Source organism: Rhinatrema bivittatum, chromosome 1, assembly GCF_901001135.1.
Source record: "Rhinatrema bivittatum chromosome 1, aRhiBiv1.1, whole genome shotgun sequence".
In the NCBI taxonomy this organism is placed as follows: Eukaryota; Metazoa; Chordata; class Amphibia; order Gymnophiona; family Rhinatrematidae; genus Rhinatrema; species Rhinatrema bivittatum.
Window position 1 is genome coordinate 711,347,797 of NC_042615.1, and position 19,376 is coordinate 711,367,172.

At 42.8% G+C, this 19,376-nt stretch overlaps 1 protein-coding gene across 1 annotated transcript in view; it reads right to left on the minus strand.

Moving 5' to 3' along the window:
* IPO11 (importin 11) overlaps window positions 1–19,376 on the minus strand; it is a 1,257,051-nt gene that overhangs the window by 286,966 nt on the left and 950,709 nt on the right. Inside the window, exon 28 of the mRNA XM_029576426.1 lies at window positions 16,048–16,143. Within this exon, the coding sequence (XP_029432286.1) occupies window positions 16,048–16,143 (96 nt within the window). The remainder of the gene's footprint in view (window positions 1–16,047; window positions 16,144–19,376) is intronic.

Sequence of the window (19,376 nt, forward strand, 5' to 3'; positions counted from 1 at the left end):
ATCGCCTTCGTGAAGACACGTGGTGCCATGGAGAGGCCGAAAGGTAAAGCCTGGAACTGAAAATGCTGACCTAGAATCTTGAAGTGTAGATACTTCTGGAAATCTGGATGAATAGGAATATGAAGATATGCCTCCATCAGATCCAGAGATGCAAGGAATTCCGCTTGATGAACCGCAGCTAAGACCGAGCGTAGGGTTTCCATACGAAAACGCGGGACCCGTAGAGCTCTGTTGATGGTCTTGAGGTCCAAAATGGGACGGAAATTGCCCTCCTTCTTGGGCACTACAAAATATATTGAGTAATGACCTCGTCCCAGATTGGAGGCGGATATTGGCTTTATTGCTCCTAAGGCTAGCAGTCGATCGAGGGTCTGCCGAACAACTTCTTGTTTGTGGAACGACCCGCAAGGGGAGAAGAGGAACCTGTCCCTGGGAACGCGGACAAAATCCAATGCGTAACCGTTCTTTAGAATGTCCAGGACCCACTGATCCGATGTGATGCGGACCCACTCCTTGTAGAAAAGAGCGAGGCGACCCCCTACCCTTGGGATCGGCTCGTGGGTCCATCTGGCATCATTGGGCTGGTTTGTTGGAAGAGCGAGATCCAGCTGGTTCCTTACCAGATCTACGCCCACGAAAGGACCGGTTCCAAGTCTGAGAACGCGAGGAGGGATACCGAGGAGCTTGCTGCTGTCTGGTAGTTCTTGCTCGACGCTGGTTACGAGTTCAATTTCTAGAGAAGCTGAAAGACCTGGTAGAGCGGGGTCTGTCCTCTGGAAGTTTATGTATCGCATTCTCATTGAGAGACTTAATAATTTGGTCCAAATCTTCCCCAAAAAGGAACTTGCCTTTGAAAGGCAGGGATCCCAGTCGCGCTTTGGAAGAAGAATCAGCCGACCAGTTGCGGAGCCAGAGAAGACGACGGGCCGAGACCGCTGCTACCATAGAGCGAGACAAGACCCGGAGAAGGTCATATAGGGCATCTGCCCCATAAGCCAGCACCGATTCTAACCTGTCCGCCTGCTGAGCCTCGGAATCCGGGAGATCCTGCGAGGTGAGTAGTTGTTGTACCCAACGCAGTCCTGCTCTCTGAGCCAAGGCAGTGCAAATAGACGCTCGGACCCCAAGTGCGGAAACTTCAAAGATTCTTTTTAGATAGACCTCCAGCTTCCTATCTTGAAGATCCTTCAAGGCAGTACCACCAGTAACTGGAATGGTAGTACTCTTAGTTACTGCTGAAACCGCGGAATCCACCGCTGGGACCTTAAGCAATTCAAGAAACTCCATAGGTAGAGGATAGAGCTTATTCATAGCTCTGCTGACCTTGAGAGAAGCCTCCGGAGCATCCCATTCCCTAGAAATCAACTGCAGGAAATTGGGATGGGTGGGAAAAGCCTTGGCAAGCGGCCGAAGACCTGCAAGGAGGGGATCCCCCTGTTTCACCTTAGGATCCGGAGCAGACGGTTCCGGGGGAGGATCAATGTCCATCTCTTGAAGAATATGAGGAATGAGTCCTTCCAACTCTTCCGCCTGAAATATCCTAAGGACCCGTGGATCGTCGCCCTCCATTTGAACCGACACACTGGGATCATTCCCAGTTGGATCCTGAGAGGGGTCCACCTGTGGACTTAAAGGAGCACCGCTTGTCGGTCCCGCGGGAACCCTGGAGGGTGCCTGTGACACCCCTAACTGCTGAGGCGGTCCTAGGGTCGAAGGTCCCCCTAAGGAAACATCCAAACGTGGAAGTTTAGCTGGGGTAGGTTGTAAGAAAGGTCCCAGGGGCTGACTGCTTTGCAGGAAAGCCCGGTGCATAAGTACCACAAACTCCGGTGAAAAACCGGGGAGTCCCAGAGGAAAACCTCCCGGAACATTAGCTGCCGACTGACTGTCAATCCTCTCAGTCCTGGGAGCCAAAACGGAGGGAGGCGGCAAACGCGAGCCCCCTGCATCCTCTTCTGAACCGTCGGCTTCCTCGTCAGAAAATAAAATGGCCGCCGTTCCTGCGCTCAACGGGAACGGGGCTTGCCGCTTTTGAAAAGCGCTCTCCTCAGAGAGAGTTCCTGTGCCATCCCCAGCTTGCTCTGCGGTTCCCTCAGCCGGAATACAGGATGAACAAAGCCCTTCAGAGGAGAGCCGACTCGTCTGCCGACTGCAGGAGGCACAAGCCGACGCGCACGGCATAGCTGTGAGGGGAGGCAGGAACGAGCGGCGCGCCAAAAATGAAAACAAAACCCCCTTCTTAAAAAGGCGTCTTGAATACTCCCCAGCTCCCTGTAAAAACGAAAGAGCCGCCGGGGAATGAACCTCCCGGCAGCTAGCAGCCCCGGGGAAAGGTCTTCGCGGGGCTGCAAGTCGTCGAAGCTAACCAGGAGCGGCGGGGGGGGGGGGGGGGGGGAGAAACTCTATCAGTGCCACTGATGGTCACCCCTGACAGAAACAAAAATGCTGCCCTCCAGTGCCAGTCAGAAACGGCAAGAGGTGAGGTCCTGAAATAAAAAATTGAGGAGAAAAGAACACTTACCCCCAAAACGGACCTCCGAGAAGAGAAACACAAAGAGGAGAGTAAAGACCGAAAGCAAGTCCCTCCCCTTAAAGGACCGCCACAAAGTAGCAGTCACTTGTCTTGCCAGAGAAAAATTTCTCTAATTATTCTTTAAATAATAATATATATCTTTTTTTTTTTTTTTTAATTTTCTTGATTCCTCAGAAACAGGAAGGCCTAAAACCTAATAACCTGTGCTGGGGACTAGCCAGTCCCCTGCTCACATCTGCTGGAGTCAGAAGATACTGAGGATTCTAGCTTCAGCTGTGAGGTCATATAGGACCTCCCCCCTCGAGCTTTTGTTCTGACTCCATCTGCTGGACAGGGGACATAACCCACCGTCTGGACTGATCCTGGTACGTACAGGGAATAGGAGGATGTTCTAAGAACTTCAATTTACTCCAGATAAGCAGCTAAAGCTCTTTTGCAATCCAGTCTGTGTAAGGTTTGTTCACCTTTGGGGACATGTGGCTTAGGGAAAAATATTAGAGGGATAATGGAGTGAGGTAGAAATCTATCACTATTTTACAACCAAATGTAATAAAACAGAAGTAAAAAATGTGTGCAATATGTCTGTACACATTCTTAACGTGACAGCAAACACACAACAGAGTGGAATCGGTAAATGGACTTTATTATCTCTTGCCCGACTCTGGCCGAGTTTCGCTATACAAGCTGGGGATCACAGTGCATGTGAAGTTTGCGTTCACTTGAGCCAATTCAAGTGATTCAGAAGCCCCTGAAGCAGCTTGTATAGCGAAACTCGGCCAGAGTCGGGCAAGAGATAATAAAGTCCATTTAACGATTCCACTCTGTTGTGTGTTTGCTGTCAGCCATCTTGGATCGGCTACCGGTTTGTTTTCTTGGACCACATTCTTAACGTGGTCATTAAAAAAAAATAACTTCCAATACAGTAATAGCATGCAAATTCATTGGTAGTTAAAAAAATAGTATGCAAAACTAAAAATGTGTGCAAAAAAAAAATGAATAGTATATATAAATCACATTTAAGGCACATAAACCATGATTTATGCATATTAAAATTTATGTGCCCAAACCATGATTTATGGGCATAAAACATGTTTTTTTGTGCAAAATTATGTTTTGCATACATAAATCATAGTTAATGAGCACAATATATGCTTTAAGAGCATAACCATGGTTTGTGCACATTATTAACCCCAATCAGTTACTATCCGGATTGCAAAGTTAGTCAGATATACTTATCCAGGAAACTTTAGAGAGATATTCAGTAGTGCAGCTACACTACTGAATATAACCGGGTATCTTAGGACTACTATATGGCACAAACAGAGTTTGCCAAATAAGTTATCTGGCTAATTCTTAACATCTGAATTAGTTGGATAACTTTGCCAGCTAACTCAACTCCACCCCAGTATTCTCCAGGAACGCCTCTAGGAATCTGGCTAAATTTCAGATGGATAATAAGTTATCCAACTAAACTTCAGCTGGATAAGTAGGGGGAAATATTGAAAAGCTGGCATTTAGCTGAATAGCCTGTGAGTTATCCGGCTTAATGTCACTGAATATTGACCCCACTGTGTGCAAAAACCATTTGAGCACATAAAAGCTGTGTTCCTAAAAGTTGTGTGTATAAAACATGAACTGAGAGCACAAGATATGCTCCAATTAGGGGCACAGATTATGCTCCTAAATTGGGAGCAAAAAACATGAGTTGGGACACAACTACTATGCTCCTGAAAGTTGTATGCACAAAACATGAGTTAAATGCATAAAATCTGTGCTCATTGTTTGTGTGCACAAACACTGCATAAATCATGTTTCAGCTGCATAAATCTCTAATACAGGGCCCTTGCACCATGAACTCCAGGTTCAGCCCCATAGACTAACATTAACCTCAGAAAATGTATTCCACCTCTGACTAGCAGTTAATTTTTCAGCATTAAGAAAACATGAGCTGGGGGGCACTCTAGCACAACTATAAAGTGGCCACCTGAATTCCTAGCTCTGAGTCATTTGATAGAATTTGCTAAGGTCATCCATTTTTTGATCGATTTCACCATCACCATACTGCTAGTTTGTTTCTGTGCGATATCTGGACCTAAATCTGATAAAAATTGATGCTGCCTTCACTGTTGCAGTGGGCACTAAGTGCTCCAAACAGGATCCTCCAACTCCAGAAAAAGGTGCACAATCTAAGGCTATGGCGTTGGCTAATCTTATTTTGGATGAGCTTAAACAATTGAAGGTGATGCTCCAATCTAACATGGATAAACTGCTGCGATTAAAGTTGAAGTATCTTCTCTAACACAAATATCTACATTTTAGGATTGCCTGGCCGATGTCGAGCATAAAACTGTGTCACTGACGGTGCAAATGGAGGCTCTTCCACCCACATCACGTAAAATTGAGCAGCTGCAATGGGATCTCAAATATTTAGCTAATCGGAATCGCTGAAATAACCTTCATATATTGGGTATCCCTGAAGGCATGGAAGGTCAAGATATACTTAAATTTCTTACCACCATGATCCCATTCAGTTTGCCTTTCCCCTTGAGATTGAGAGGGCGCATCGGGTTCCTTTGCAACCATTGACCAATTCGTGCTATCCAAGGCTGGTGATCTTCAAACTGCTAAGATACCCACAAGTTTTGCAAATAATAACCGTAGCCCGATCCAAAGTGCCAGTGTCCTATAAAGGTCACTGCTGTTCGTGCCAGATTTAGCCAAGACCACTGCCAAGAAAAGGAAGGCTTTTTTGGCATGCGCTTTTGCATGCGCTTGGAGCTCGGTTTGGCCTCCTTTATCCAGCCAGAATGAGGGTTACTTGCCACAAATAAAACACAATCCTTTGATTCCTCGGATGAATTGGATTCTTTTCTCTCCATGCTGGAGGCTGCTTAAGCTAAGATTACATGAATGGACCTCAAATAAGACTTACTTATGTCCTTTCTTGACCAGATGCGGTGTTGGTTTGGAGATTGTTTTGATTGCACTATTCTTACATGCGACAATAGGCCTTGTTGTTTGAAAAGTTATGATTATTTATACTCTGCACTTATTATTCCACATTATTACTCTAGGTGACATTTACAGATATATCATGAGTGGGTTCTTGGTGGGCTCTATACTTTCTGCCAGAGGTCCATGTTGTTCAGGCTTTGCCGTTCCCCATTCTTATGGGTCTTTTTTTGTTTCTTCTCTGCAGATGCATTTTTTTTTCTTTTTGTCTTTAAGAGATGGATTAAGAGATGGTTTTCAATATATGTTTTTACATAGTCATGTGAGACACAGTTTTTGTTTTTCCCAGTTGCTGCTGTGCTGGCTATATTCACTTTTATTTTTGTTTTAAAATCATGACTGCTATATCTGATTTACTTGTGGTTTCACTGAATGCCAATGGTCTTTCACACCCAATAAAACGCAAAACGTTTCTATCCTATTTGAAATATAACTATGATGCAAGAAACTCACAATTCCTATATAGAATCTCAAACTCAGACAGGATTGGATTGGGGAAGTTCTTTTTCCTGCGATTAAAAAAAAGGGGTGTAGCCATTTTATTTCAAAAGCACATGGAAGTTTACATTTTAAGCCAATCTGCTGATACCGAGAGCAGATGGGTCTTAGCCCTGGTTACAATTGGAGGTGACAAATTTACCATTTTTAAAAAGTATGCTTTAAATTCAGATGATTCGTCCTTTTTTCAGGATGTCTCATCCCATATCATGGGCAGAGAATCATCCAAAGTAGTGATTGGGCGAGAATTCAGTCAACCCTTAGATCCTATTTTAGATAAACAATCTAATTCCTAGGTATCCTACTCCAAATCACAAAAGTTATCTAAGGTATCATGGATTCCTGTGACCTGGTTATCCCTGTAGGCTACTCCATCCTACTGGTATAATAACTTTTTTTCCTTTCTTCACTCTTCTTATTCCAGAATTGACTATTTTCTGATTTCTGGCTCATTGCTTTCTGATGTCTGCTACAATTCTTTCAATTTTGATTTCAGATCATGCTGCGGTGACTATTCATGTCGTTTTCTCCTCTCCAAAGGGGGAAGATCATATGTGGCGGTTTAATGAGAGCCTTTTGGAGAACCCTGCTTTTTCCAACCATATCAGGAGAAAATTGATGATTTTTTTCTCACATAACATCACATTTGATATCTTTTACCCAGGGTCTGGGTGGTGTTCAAAGCTACCATTCACGAGAAAATAATTAGCTATAGAACTGCTGCCCATAGAAAGCTCAGAGACAGTTTATCTAGCCTGCAAAAAGTGGTTGATCAATTGGAAAAAGCCCATATTTTGCATTCTGATCATGTCATTCTTCTTTCTCTTCAGAGGGAAAAATATGATTACAATAAATTGTTAAGCATGCAAGATGGGAAATGGTTGTTTATCCAGAAGACTTGCTACTATTCTGAAAGTAATAAATGTGGTCATCTTTTAGCTAATTATTTAAAGAAAAACAAGACAAAGAAGCATATACATGTTTTCATGCTGAAGATGGTAACTTACTTATTACTGATTCTGAAATATTGATAGAATTTAGAGATTTTTATTCTACTTTGTATTACTCTGAATCTATTATCCCTGTATCTGCCATTAATAGCTTTTTCATCCCTCCTTTAACCAGGACCAGCAAAATGCACTGGAAAGACCTCTTTCTCTGGATGAGATTATTACAGCCTTTTCTACTCTTCAGTGGGGTAAAGTACCAAGTCCTGATGGTTTTTCAGTTGAGTTTTATAAAGCTTTTCAGAAATCTGTTGTTCCCAGACTTCATGCTTATTTTTCTGACTTCTTTGTTTTCCTGGGGTCGGATCCTCTTTTTTCTGAGGCATGTATAGTAGTGTTGCCAAAGCTGGGAAGGGACCCCAAACTAGATTCCAACTCTAGACCAATCTTGTTACTTAACACTGATAAAATTTTGGCTAAAATTTTAGCATTATGAATAGCTGATTATATGGGGGTCTTAATCCATAAAGATCAATCTGGCTTTACAAAGGATTGCTCTATATCCACAAATTCTCACTTATTTCTTCACATTTTGGAATTTGCCAATTAAACCTCTCGCCATTGATTGCCCTATCTTTGGATGCTGAAAAAGCTATTGATGGGTTTGAATGGGATTATCTTTTTACTGCTTTCCATTAGTTTGATTTCGGGTCCACTTTCCTGTCTGGAGTTAGACTTTTATATCATCAACTGATTGCTAGCCTCATGTTAATAATAAACGTTCTTCTCTCTTTGACTTGCATAGAGGTAACAGACAGGGATGTCCCCTGTCCCCTTTTCTTTTTAGCCTGGCTTGGAACCCCTTTTGTTAGCAATCCAGCAACATCCTGATATACTAGGTATGGATGTTAATGATGATGCATATAAGCTTTCAGTTTAGTGTTCACTAAGGAAGACCCTGGAGAAGAACTGTCACTTGTTATCAAGACTGTAGAAGAGGGTGGAGTAGATGAAACTCCATTTACGGAAGATAATGTATGGGAAATGTTAAGAAAACTGAAAGTGGACAAAGCCATGGGGCCTGATGAGGACAAAGCCAGAATACTGAGGGAACTCAGATGTGCTGGTGGGTCCACTGTGTGACCTGTTCAATAGATCCCTGGAAAAAGGTATAGTGCCTAATGACTGGAGAAGAGCAGTGGTGGTCCCGCTTCACAAGAGTGGGAGCAAAGAAGAGGCTGGAAACTACAGGCCAGTTAGCATCACCTTGGTGGTGGGAAAATTAATGGAGACTCTGCTGAAGGAAAGGATAGTGAATTATCTACAATCCGGTGGGTTGCTCAATCAGAAGCAGCATGGATTCACCAGGGGAAGGTCCTGTCAGATGAATCTGATTGATTTCTATGATTGGGTGACTAGAGAACTGGATCAGGGAGGAGCGCTCAATATAATTTACTTGGATTTTAGTAAAGCTTTTGAAACGGTCCCACATAGAAGACATCAACAAAATGAGCTTGGGAGTCAGCTCCAAGGTGTTGGCGAGGATTGCAAACTGGTTGACAGATAGAAGACAACGGGTGATGGTAAATGGAACCTACACTGAAGAGAGAATGGTGTTAAGTGGAGTGCCACAGGGATCGGTGTTGGGACCGGTTCTGTTCAACATCTTCGTGAGTGACATTGCGGAAGGGATAGAAGGTAAAGTTTGTCTATTTGCAGATGATACTAAGATCTGCAACAGAGTGGACACACCAAAAGGAGTACAGAGAATGAGATGGGATTTATGGAAGCATGAAGAGTGGTTGAAGATATGCCAAGAAATGCAGAGTCATGTATCTGAGGTGTGGTAATCCAAAAGAACTGTATGCGTTGGAGGGTAAAGGGCTGATATGCACGGAGCAGGAGAGAGACTTTGGGGTGATAGTGTCTAACGACCTGAAGTTGACGAAGCAGTGTGACACAGCAATAGCCAAAGCTAGAAGAATGCTAGGCTGCATAGAGAGACGAATAACTAGTAAGAAAAGGGAAGTGATAATCCCCTTGTACAGGTCCTTGGTGAGGCCTCACCTGGAGTACTGTGTTCAGTTCTGGAGACCGTATCTCAAAGGAAACAGACAGGACGGAGGTGGTCCAGAGAAGGGTGACCAAAATGGTGGGTGGTCTCCATCGAATGACTTATGAGGAGAGGTTTAAGAACCTGAATATATAATACCCTAGAGGAGAGGAGGAGCAGGGTGAAAGGTTTTAATGATCCATGGTCGTCAACAAACCTTTTCCATTGGAAACAATTTAGTAGAACTAGGGGTTACGATTTGAAACTCCAGGGAGGAAGACTTAGAATCAATGTCAGGAAATTTCTTCACTGAGAGGGTAGTGGATGCCTGGAATGCCCTTCTGGAGGAAGAAGTGAAGACTAAAACTATGAAGGATTTTAAAGGGGCATGGGATAAACATTGTGGATGCCTAAAGGCTAGAGGATAGGAATAAATAAAAAGCTTGGGAGTAACCTACACCAAGCGGCAATTACTATCCTTAACAGAAACGTGGAGGTAACCTGCACAGAGCGGCAGTTACTACCTTGGGAAGCTTGCTGGGCAGACTAGATGGACAATTTTGGTCTTTTTCTACAGTTTTTAATTACTATGTTACTTTCCACTTATGCTGATGTCTTCCTGTATATTAAAAACCCTGGTAGTTCTCTTCCCCATCTTTTTTCTCTTATTAAGAGTTATTCAGTTTTCTCAGGTTATAAGGTAAATTGGCATAAGACAAAATTGTTATCTTTGAACTTGTTGGCTTGGCATGTTGATATTTAAGTATTTTTATATACTGCGGCACGTTGGGAACATCACCTTGGTTTACAGGTAACATAATGCAACAACAGGCTTTACAAAAAACACAAAGAATGACAGCAAACTGATTAACCTTGTGAAAGATATGATTAACCATATGAACGATATGTACAAGAAACAACAAAAAAACTGAATAACCATGTGGGCGATATGTACAAAAAAGAACCTTGTAAGGAAGGTTGTTAACATTCAAGAGGATAAGTTGTGGGCTGAAGGGGGGATGTACAATTGGACAGGGTTACCCAAGGATAATAGAGGAAAGTTTTTAACAGAGTATCTGCATGTAGGGGTGTTGACAGAGAATTCCAGGGTTTTTGAGGAGATGTATTCACGGTGTAGTTACAAAGGAGTATTGAGAAAAGGGTATTTATGAGAGAAGGGGTGGTGGAAGCATGGGGGGGGGACAATGGGAAGAAGCTGATATCTCTGAATCTCCCTTCCAAAGGGAGACAGAAAGCCTTGGGTAATAATTAATAATTAAGTTACTTGGGTAATTGGTTTTTTTATACTCTTTCTGCCACTGTCACCCATTGTGAATCATCCCTTTTGCTTATGCTTAAGGACTCATTGTATCACTGGTTTCCTCTGTATCTCACATGGTGGGGACAATTGGATATGATAAACATGGTACTGGCCCCTGAATTTAATTTTGTTTTTTCTATGATGCCTATATATCTTCTTCTCCGTTGATTTTTTTTTTTACAAAAAAGCAAAAGTAATTTTTTTTTACTTCTCGTGGTTTCATAAACCCACAAAATTGCTCTTTCCAAATTAAAGGTGGACAGGAGCAATGGCTGGGTTAATTTCCTTGATTTTTATGGATACCATTAGGATTACATTTTACAAAAGGGATATCAGTGGATGGCAGACTTCTGCATAGGGAGAGGAATGATCAGCAGAAATAGGGAGGTAATACTGCCCATGTATAGGGTCTTGATGAGACCTCATTTGGAATACTGTGTACAATTTTGGAGACCGCACCTTCAAAAGGATATAAACAGGATGGATTCAGTCCAAGGGTGGCTACTAAAATGGTCAGTGGTCTTTGTTCTAAAGCATATGGGAATAAACCTAAAGATCTAAAGATGAACACCCTAGAGGAAAGACAAAATAGGGGAGATATGATGGAGACATTTAAATATCTCAAGGTTTCCATGCACAGGAGGCAAGCCACTTTCAACAGATAACAATGGGTCAAAAGATGAGGGTGAAAGGGGGTAGACTCAAGAGTCATCTTAGGAAATATTTCTTTACAGAGAGGGTAGTGAATGCATGGAACATCCTCCCAGTGGAGGTGGTACATACACAAATAGTATCTGAATTCAAGAAAGCATGGTATAAATAGTGGGGATCTCTAAGGAAGTAATGGGTATTATAAAGCTCAATTACTTGGGTGGATGGGAAGACTAGATGGTCCATACAGTCTTTTTCTCCGATCTTGTTCCTATGATCACTATTGCCAAGCAGATCTACTACCTTTATCTCTTGCACCAGGTTGTGTGCTCTACTGAAAACTAAATATAATAGTTCCCCCTCTCATTGGTTCCATGATCAACTGCTACATGAAGCAGTCACTGATGGCTTCTAGTAACTAACTCCCTTACATGAATTGGTGTGACATTTATTTAATCAACACTTGGGTAATTGAAGTCTCCCATCATTACTGTGTTACCCATTTTACTAGCCAGTCTAATCTCTCTTAGCATTTTACAATTTGTTTCCTCTTCCTGGCCTAGCAGTGGGGATAAAATATCCCCACTACTATACTCTTTCCTTTTATATTTGGAATTTCTATCCATAAGGATTCCAAAGTGCAGTTTTTTTCCTACAAAACTTTTATCCTGCTTGACTCTATGCCATCCATAACATATAATGCCACCTTTCCAACAATTTTATCTGCCCTGTGATGTCGCTATAATTTGTAGCCTGGTATCACAATGTCCACTGATTATTCTCCTTCCACCAGATTTCCAAGATCCCTATTATGGTTATATCTTCCTTTAGGCACCATACGATCCAAATAACTTATTTTTCTGACTTTTGGCATTTGTAGACATTTTAAAAGTAGCTTTCTTTGTATTCCTATCAGTGTTGGTAATTATCCATGTATATTTTCCATTTGTGTATATATGAAGCTTAGTGCTCCTCTCACATTTTTTATGGGTACAAACGTGCTGAGCAAGAATGACCAGTAATACTGGTTTTAAATTTGCTCTGATATTATCTAGGTTGTAAGCTACATGTTTCTCCTTTACATTTTCCAGACTGATAACGGATGCAATTACCATCCTCATCCTGATCAGGGACCAACAACTCAAAGAGGATGGAGGGGTATGGGCCAGAATATCAGTTCTGGTGGATCTCTGGACAGCCTTCCTATGTATTTTGAGTAGCATATATCTCGTTCATCATGGTGGCTTAATTCTATATTTGCTTTCATGTACTGTGTATGTATCTATCTGATACGCTGCTATGGCAAGTGCTGTGCAGCAGTTTTTGTGTGTGTGCTCCACTCTTACAGTATTTATAAAATGATCCATTTGCTCATATCTTTGCCTTTTGTACCTATGAAAGCATTCTGTGCCAGTTTTTATTCTCTGCCGTGAGCACAGGTCTTTGTTGCATGCAAAGGAAAAATACAAGCTGCTTGTATAGAGGGAAACTTTTATTTCTGATGTGGCTATAACATGTCCTGTCTTTTGTTTTTTCGTATTTCATCTGTATTCTGTAAATCCTAGCTTTTCTTCTATGGTCATATATGCAGTACCCCTGGTTTGCTGAGGTGGATTTTTCAAGACACTAGCATGAGTTAGCATATTCTGAAGCAGATTTTTCAAAGTTCTGTGGCAATTATGTGACAAATTTGCATATCTAAATAATTTTCCTAAATTAAAAAAAAAATGTCATTTCCTGATACTTTTGTGTCCAGGTAATTCATTTGGTTCTTTTTTGGGGGGGGATGGGATCTTAGTGATTGTACTAGGAAGGGAGGAGGGGGATAGAGAAAAGGGGAAGAATGGACAGAGAGAGAGAAAGGGTCCTAGAGGACAATGGAGAAAGAACCTCAGACAGAGGGATAGAGGGGGAACAGAGGTGCAGGAGGGGAGAATGGAGGAATCAGAGGGAAAGGGAATGTGGAGAAGAGGTAAGGGGGATCAAGGAAGGGGGAAGAGAAAGAAAAGATCTGGGATTGGGGAAAAAGATCCAGGATCAGGAGAGGGAGGAACGATTCACTCACACCCTTCCTTTCAACACCAATCCCTTCTTCCACACTCTGATCCCCTCATTCACTGCCACACCAATCACCTCGCTCTTTGCAGTCCCATCTCTGATCCCCCTCACTCCACAACCTCTCCAATCTGCACTCCTCTTTTGATTCCCTCATTCTCTCCACCTCTTCTATCCCCTTAGTCATAGCCTGCCCTCACTTTGATTCACACCCCACAGCATCTCCAATCCTCTCATTCACTCTCCCTACTCCCTCACTGCATTTCCTCTGATCCCCTAATTCATATTATTGTCCCCCTATCACTTTATTCACTATCCCTTCCCCCTGCAACTCCTCCAATCCCCTCATTTTCTCTCTTGCCCCCACTGTCTAATTCAATCTCCCTCCCCTACACTTAACTTCAAGTCCCTCATTTACTCTTGCCTCCTTCATCCATTCACATAACTTCCCATCTTGGCCTGTTCACAGCACAATAATGGTTGAATGCTTCAAGCTATGTCCTCTTCCTCTGCTTCCGGGCCTGCTATTGTGCTTTGAACTGCACGGGACACTGTAGTGCTGCGCAATTCAAAGTGCGACACTCAGGCTCGGAAGCAGAGGGGGAAGATGTGGCTTGAGGCAATGAACTGCAGTTCAGGATTAACCGTGGTAGGGGGGAAGTTACAGCAGCAAGAGAAATATATAAGGGCCACCACCATCACTGCTGCCCCTTCTGGCTCTGGCATTGATCTCACGCAGTGATTCCACAGGGAATGGTGAACTCTGTGGGAAGGGACAGATGTTGTGGCCCTTTCCCTGGCCATGGAATCACGAGAAACTAGCTCTGCATATATGTAACTGTTTCCACCATTCATTGTCTTTTTTCCTCCTCTCTTGTTCTGTAACTTTTTTTCAGAATAGACTGACCATGTGGCTGCTTCTGTAAAGGGCTTGAGTCTGCCACTCCAAGTTCTCAACCAGTGGTGGATAGATGCACGTACACACTGGGGTTTACACTAGAATGAAAGAGGTGATCTTTCTGGAGTTGGGAGAGCATGTGTTTCCTAATGTTTTGCTTTACATTTCTTGGGTTTTGATGCTCCTTTTGGCAAAAAAAAAAAAAAAAAGTTTACCAATATTTCCTTCACAACAAGTTCTCATGCCAAGTAATAGAATAAGACAACATGGCTTGTTTCAGCTAGATTATCTTAATGGACCAATGACAGGAAAAGGAAAGGAAAGAAAAAGTACAAAAATGGTTTTTATATAATATTATGGGAACTATATGGCTGCAGCATGGAACTTTCAGAGATTCTCCTGCCTTGACCTGGAGAACATACATCTGGGGTGGAGGGGTCTAAGAGGTGAATAAAAATGGGAAGTATAAAGACAACCTACCTTATATACATCAGTTCACGGGTAGAGCTGAGGGCATTAATGGAGCTTCCACAGAGACACCTCTTCTTGTGCACCCCAAATCTCTCATTTTTGAGCAGTGCATAATATTTTTTGAACATACATATCCCCAAAGAAACCTTTTTGTAAAGTTGTTATTGACTAAAATATTAATTTCCCAGGAGGCAGAACTGGTGGGGATGAATTGACCCCAAAACGTTTATTAAATTACCAAGTAAATTTTCAAAGGGCCGCACATGTAAAAAAAACAGGGGTTACACGCAGAAGTGCTGGGCCCTGAAAAAAGGGCGGGCCAGAGAGAGTGGTCTGGGTGGGGAGGGGGCGAGTTGGAGGCCGGCTGAGACAGAGGCCATTAGCTGCTTGCTCTGGGGAAGTGCGCATGAGCAGCTGGCCGGCATGCGGAAAATACTTCTGCTCCGCTGGGAGCAGACTGGAAGAGAACTGGAAAAAAAACTGGAAAAAAAAAAAAAGGCTGATCACGTTGCCGTGCATAATTTGAAAATCCCCCTCGCCCACGCGAGTCGCGGTCCCCCCGCACATGTGCGCACGGATATTATAATCCAGCACACATGTGCATACGGAGATGTTAAAATCCGACGCATATGTGCGCACGGACATCGGATTTTATAACATGTGCCCGCATGTTATAAAATTGGCAGGTCCGTGCGTGCACGCCAGAAACCGTGCACACATGGACCTGCGCGCGCGATTTTGAAAATCGACCCCTATATCAGCAGTGCACAAAAATAATAGGCCGTACAGACAAAGGCCAGGACAATAGTATAATTTCTCTACTAAAATGGTCCTCATCATTAATTTAATTTATTTGATTTATATCTTGCCTTTTCCGGCACTTCAAAGCAGATTACATTCAGGTACTGTAGGTATTTCTCTATCCCCAGAGGGCCCACAATGTAAGCTTGTACCTGATGCTAAGGAAGGTCAAGTGATTTGGCCATGGTCACAAGGAGTGGTATCAGGATTTGAATCCTGGTTTTACCTGGTTCACAGTCAGCTGCTCTAACCACTAGACTACTCTTCCACTCAATGCAGAGCTATCAATACACCCCCCCCCCCCCCCCCCGCAACACACACACATTTTTTGTTATCTCAATGAATTGTTTATTGTTGTCCTTGTAAATCATCATCTTACAAAGTTTTTTGGGATCAAGCCATTTTAGATATTATCTTTGGAAGTCCTGCTACCATCAGTGCAAGAGCTAAGTACATTTGATTGAAAGAATTTCTGCACTACCTTTGATTTGTTCTTTAAAGTTTTTTTTAATAAAAAAAGTTATTGTGACAAACAATTATTGGAGATAATGAAAACTGCTTTTTTTGTGCATAATAAACACCATGATACTTGAAGCTGTATGATACTTGAAGCTGTATGGGGCTCTTGCAACTATGATGAGCACACTTTTTCACTTTTCTAGTTTATTTTCAAGGAATGTCTAATTGCAAAAGTGCTTTGTAGCTTTGAAGGCTTACATACGTTTTGTCCTAAGAACCCCTTTGTTAGATAGATAAATACACAAAAGTGAAATATCGTGTGATTTAGAGAGCAGACATTCTACTTACTCTTTATAAGTTCCTGTTTCAGGGTCTTCTGTCATGACATCATGTAGACCTTCCACACAGATATTAATGATAGCGCAGAATTTATCTTGGACAACACTGGAAAAGAACAGGAAAATGCTTTAGTTTGATTTGTTAAACTGGAACTATATAATTTAGAGAATCTTGGTATTTACCTAGGCTGCAGTGATTTGTTTTTTTAATTTAATGCATAGCTAAACAAAGACTGAAGAAGGTCAGTGTTTCCCAACCTTCTTCTGGAAGCATACCTAACCAATAGGGTTTTTCAGGATTGCCACAATGAATATTCATGAGAGATTTGCATACCCTGGGTCTCCAATATGTGCAAATCTCTCTCAAGCATATTCATTACGGATATCCTGTAAATCCAACTAGTTAGGTGTGCCTCCAGGAGTGGGATGGGAAACACTGAAATAGCTCATAGAAACAATTGCTTTAATTGCTTTCGAGTAGACAATTCTGGTCCTGGAGTGCCACAGTCCTGTCAGGTTTTCAGGATAGCCATGATGAATATGGATGAGAGATATCTGCACGCAAAATATATCTCATGCAAATTTATTGAAGACTAGCTGTACCCGGCCATGCGCTGCTGTGGCTCAGTCTGGTTAAATGGAAAAGAAAGAAAAGAGAAAGCGCACGTTTCGAATATGGTTAATTTCACAATGCTTGTGGGTATACAATATTTTTTGTTGTTCCATTGTCTGTGCAGATATAGAGATTGTCTGGTTTGCCGACTCTAGAACACTCAACATATAATTGTCCATGTGAGAAGCAATCCATGTTTAGATGTAAACCGCATAATTCTAGAAATGAAAAAGAATGAAAAAAGAAAAAAATAAACTATACTCAGTAATTGAACGGTATGGTAAACGACACAGCTCAATTCCAACGCAATGTCACATGAAATAATTAAATCAAAATGAAAATAAATCGAAATCTATGAAAATTCAATTTAACAATGCAATCAGAAACATTGAAATGGAATCGTAAAATATTTAGTACAAGCCGTTAAGCCCGTTAAAATGGGCGATATTTTTGTCCCCTCTCTTCCTACTTTGCTCTGCTCCGCTCCTCCCCCCTCCCCCAGCACCACGAAGGGCCAGAGGCAGCGGCGGTGGTGGTAGGAGCTGCAGCGGTGGCCGAGGGGGATCTCGCGAGGCGTAATGGCCCTGCCATCCCAACTCCCTCCCTCTTCCCTGATGGCGGAGGGACAGGCTCAGACCCCTTTCACTCTATCCTTACAGGCCCCAACTCCTTTGCTCTCCAATTCCCCTCTACACTCAACCCCCCCTTCCCCTCTAACCTATAAGTGGAGAGCTGGGGGGGGGGGGGTAGAGACTCTCTCTCTCATACAGCCCCCTACATAGGCTTCCTCTCTCTCTCTCTCTTGCACATACACTCTCCCTCTGTCCCTCATACACGCACGCCCAATCCCTCACGTAGTCTCCCTCTCTCTCTGGCATTCACATTGCCTTCAGCGCACATTAACACACTTCTCTCTCACACAGTTAAAACGGGCGATATTTTAGTCCCCTCTCCACCTAAGTCTTTGCTCTGCACTCGCAAGAGCTTGCAAAGTTCCCACGCCTGTTGTGTCTGGGAGAGTGAGGAAAACACTCCATCCCCGTTCCCCCACCCCCCCCCCCCCCGCAAAGGGCAGGCGGCAGGCACTGCAACAGATTTGGGACACGTTGCTTAGCTTACTTTGCTCTTTCTGGGAGAACTGTGCCTTTAAGAAATCCGATCGGGGGCTTGAGAGGGAGGAGGGAGCAGGGCTCTGGCTTTCTCTTTCGTGACGGTGATTTGCTGGGAGTGGGGGTGGAGCGATGCCCATGTAAACTCTTCCCGTGGTGGCTGAGACCCACGGATGGCTTGACAGCACTGCCTCCCCCCCCCCTCCCCGCAGTTGCGGGATATTTACTTGGCTTCTCCTTATCAGTGGGACTCAGGGGGCGGGGGAGGAGGGCGAGCTGTTCTCTGTTCAGCTCTTTGCGCGTTGGCTGTTGCAGCTGCTTGTGATCTCTTCACAGCCGCTTTCTACTGCATTTGCTCTGCTCTGGCCGTCCCAACTCCCTCCGCACCTTCCCCGGCGGTGGACGGACTGGCTCAGCGACTCTTCTACCCTTTCCTCCTCCTGTGTGCAACTGTCCGGCAGTCCCTACTCCTTCCCCCCTTCCCCAGCTGCGGAGGAACAGGCTGAGCTGTTTCTCAGAGCGGCGACTCGTCTGCCCTTTCCTCCTCCCCTCTGTGACACCCAGCACGTAGCGTAGAGCTCTATGGTCCGCACATGCGCGGTAGAGCTGCTCTCTATTGCGCATTTGCGTTCCGTCGGTCAGAGCCCATTTACGTTGTAGATAGTGTGTGTTGTTTTTACGTCCAACAGATGGCGCTGTTTTTCCAAAAAAGCATGTTTTTACCTGTCACAGGTGTGATATCTATATAATATAGGTATATAAAAACATGTGCATATTCGAAAGCAATGTTGTGTCAAAATTTCAAAGCAATTGGTGAAGAACTTTCAGAGATATAAGATTTTGAACAAATGAACATTTACATTTTTATTTATATACATGTATATTTGTGGCACTCCAGGACACAAGTTGCCTACTCCTATTATAAGTGGTTAAAGTAACTAAAACAATGTTTGTTTAAGAAGCTGAGGATGAAACTAAAAACACTTTTAATTTAGTTTAAATTAAATAAGCTATTTTAAGCCAAGCCAGTCTCATGCAGTATTTCCTCTAACTAATTTTATGCCTTGCTAAGATGGACCAACAAACTCAACTATATCACCTCCTTTGTCTCATTACTTCTCAATTTTTCAGTTGAATTCAATACTCCAAGATATGTATTTTTACTGTATGTATTGAAAAAGGTCTTTCTGCAGAAATTGAAAAAACATTTGAAAAAAAGGTTTTTAAGGAAGGAGTGGAAAGTTTCATATACTTCTCCATGGCCATTACCAATAGGTAATGTGCTTAGATTTTATAATCATGAACTATCCACCACTGACCTATGGCCATGGAGTAGTATATGAAACTTTCCACTCCTTCCTTAAAACATTTTTTTCAAATGTTTTTTCAATTTTTTTCAATTTGTGCAGAAAGAACCTTTTCAATACATACAGTAGCTTGGAGTTGTATTGAATTCAAATGAAAAATTGAGAAGTAATAACACAAGGGAGGTGATATAGTTGAATTTGTTGGTTGATTTAAACTGTGGATCCCTCCATAAGATTGAATTGGTGTGTTTGGGTGGTTTTGCTAAGATGGACTGTATTACTTTGATAACAAACTGTATGAAATTATCTG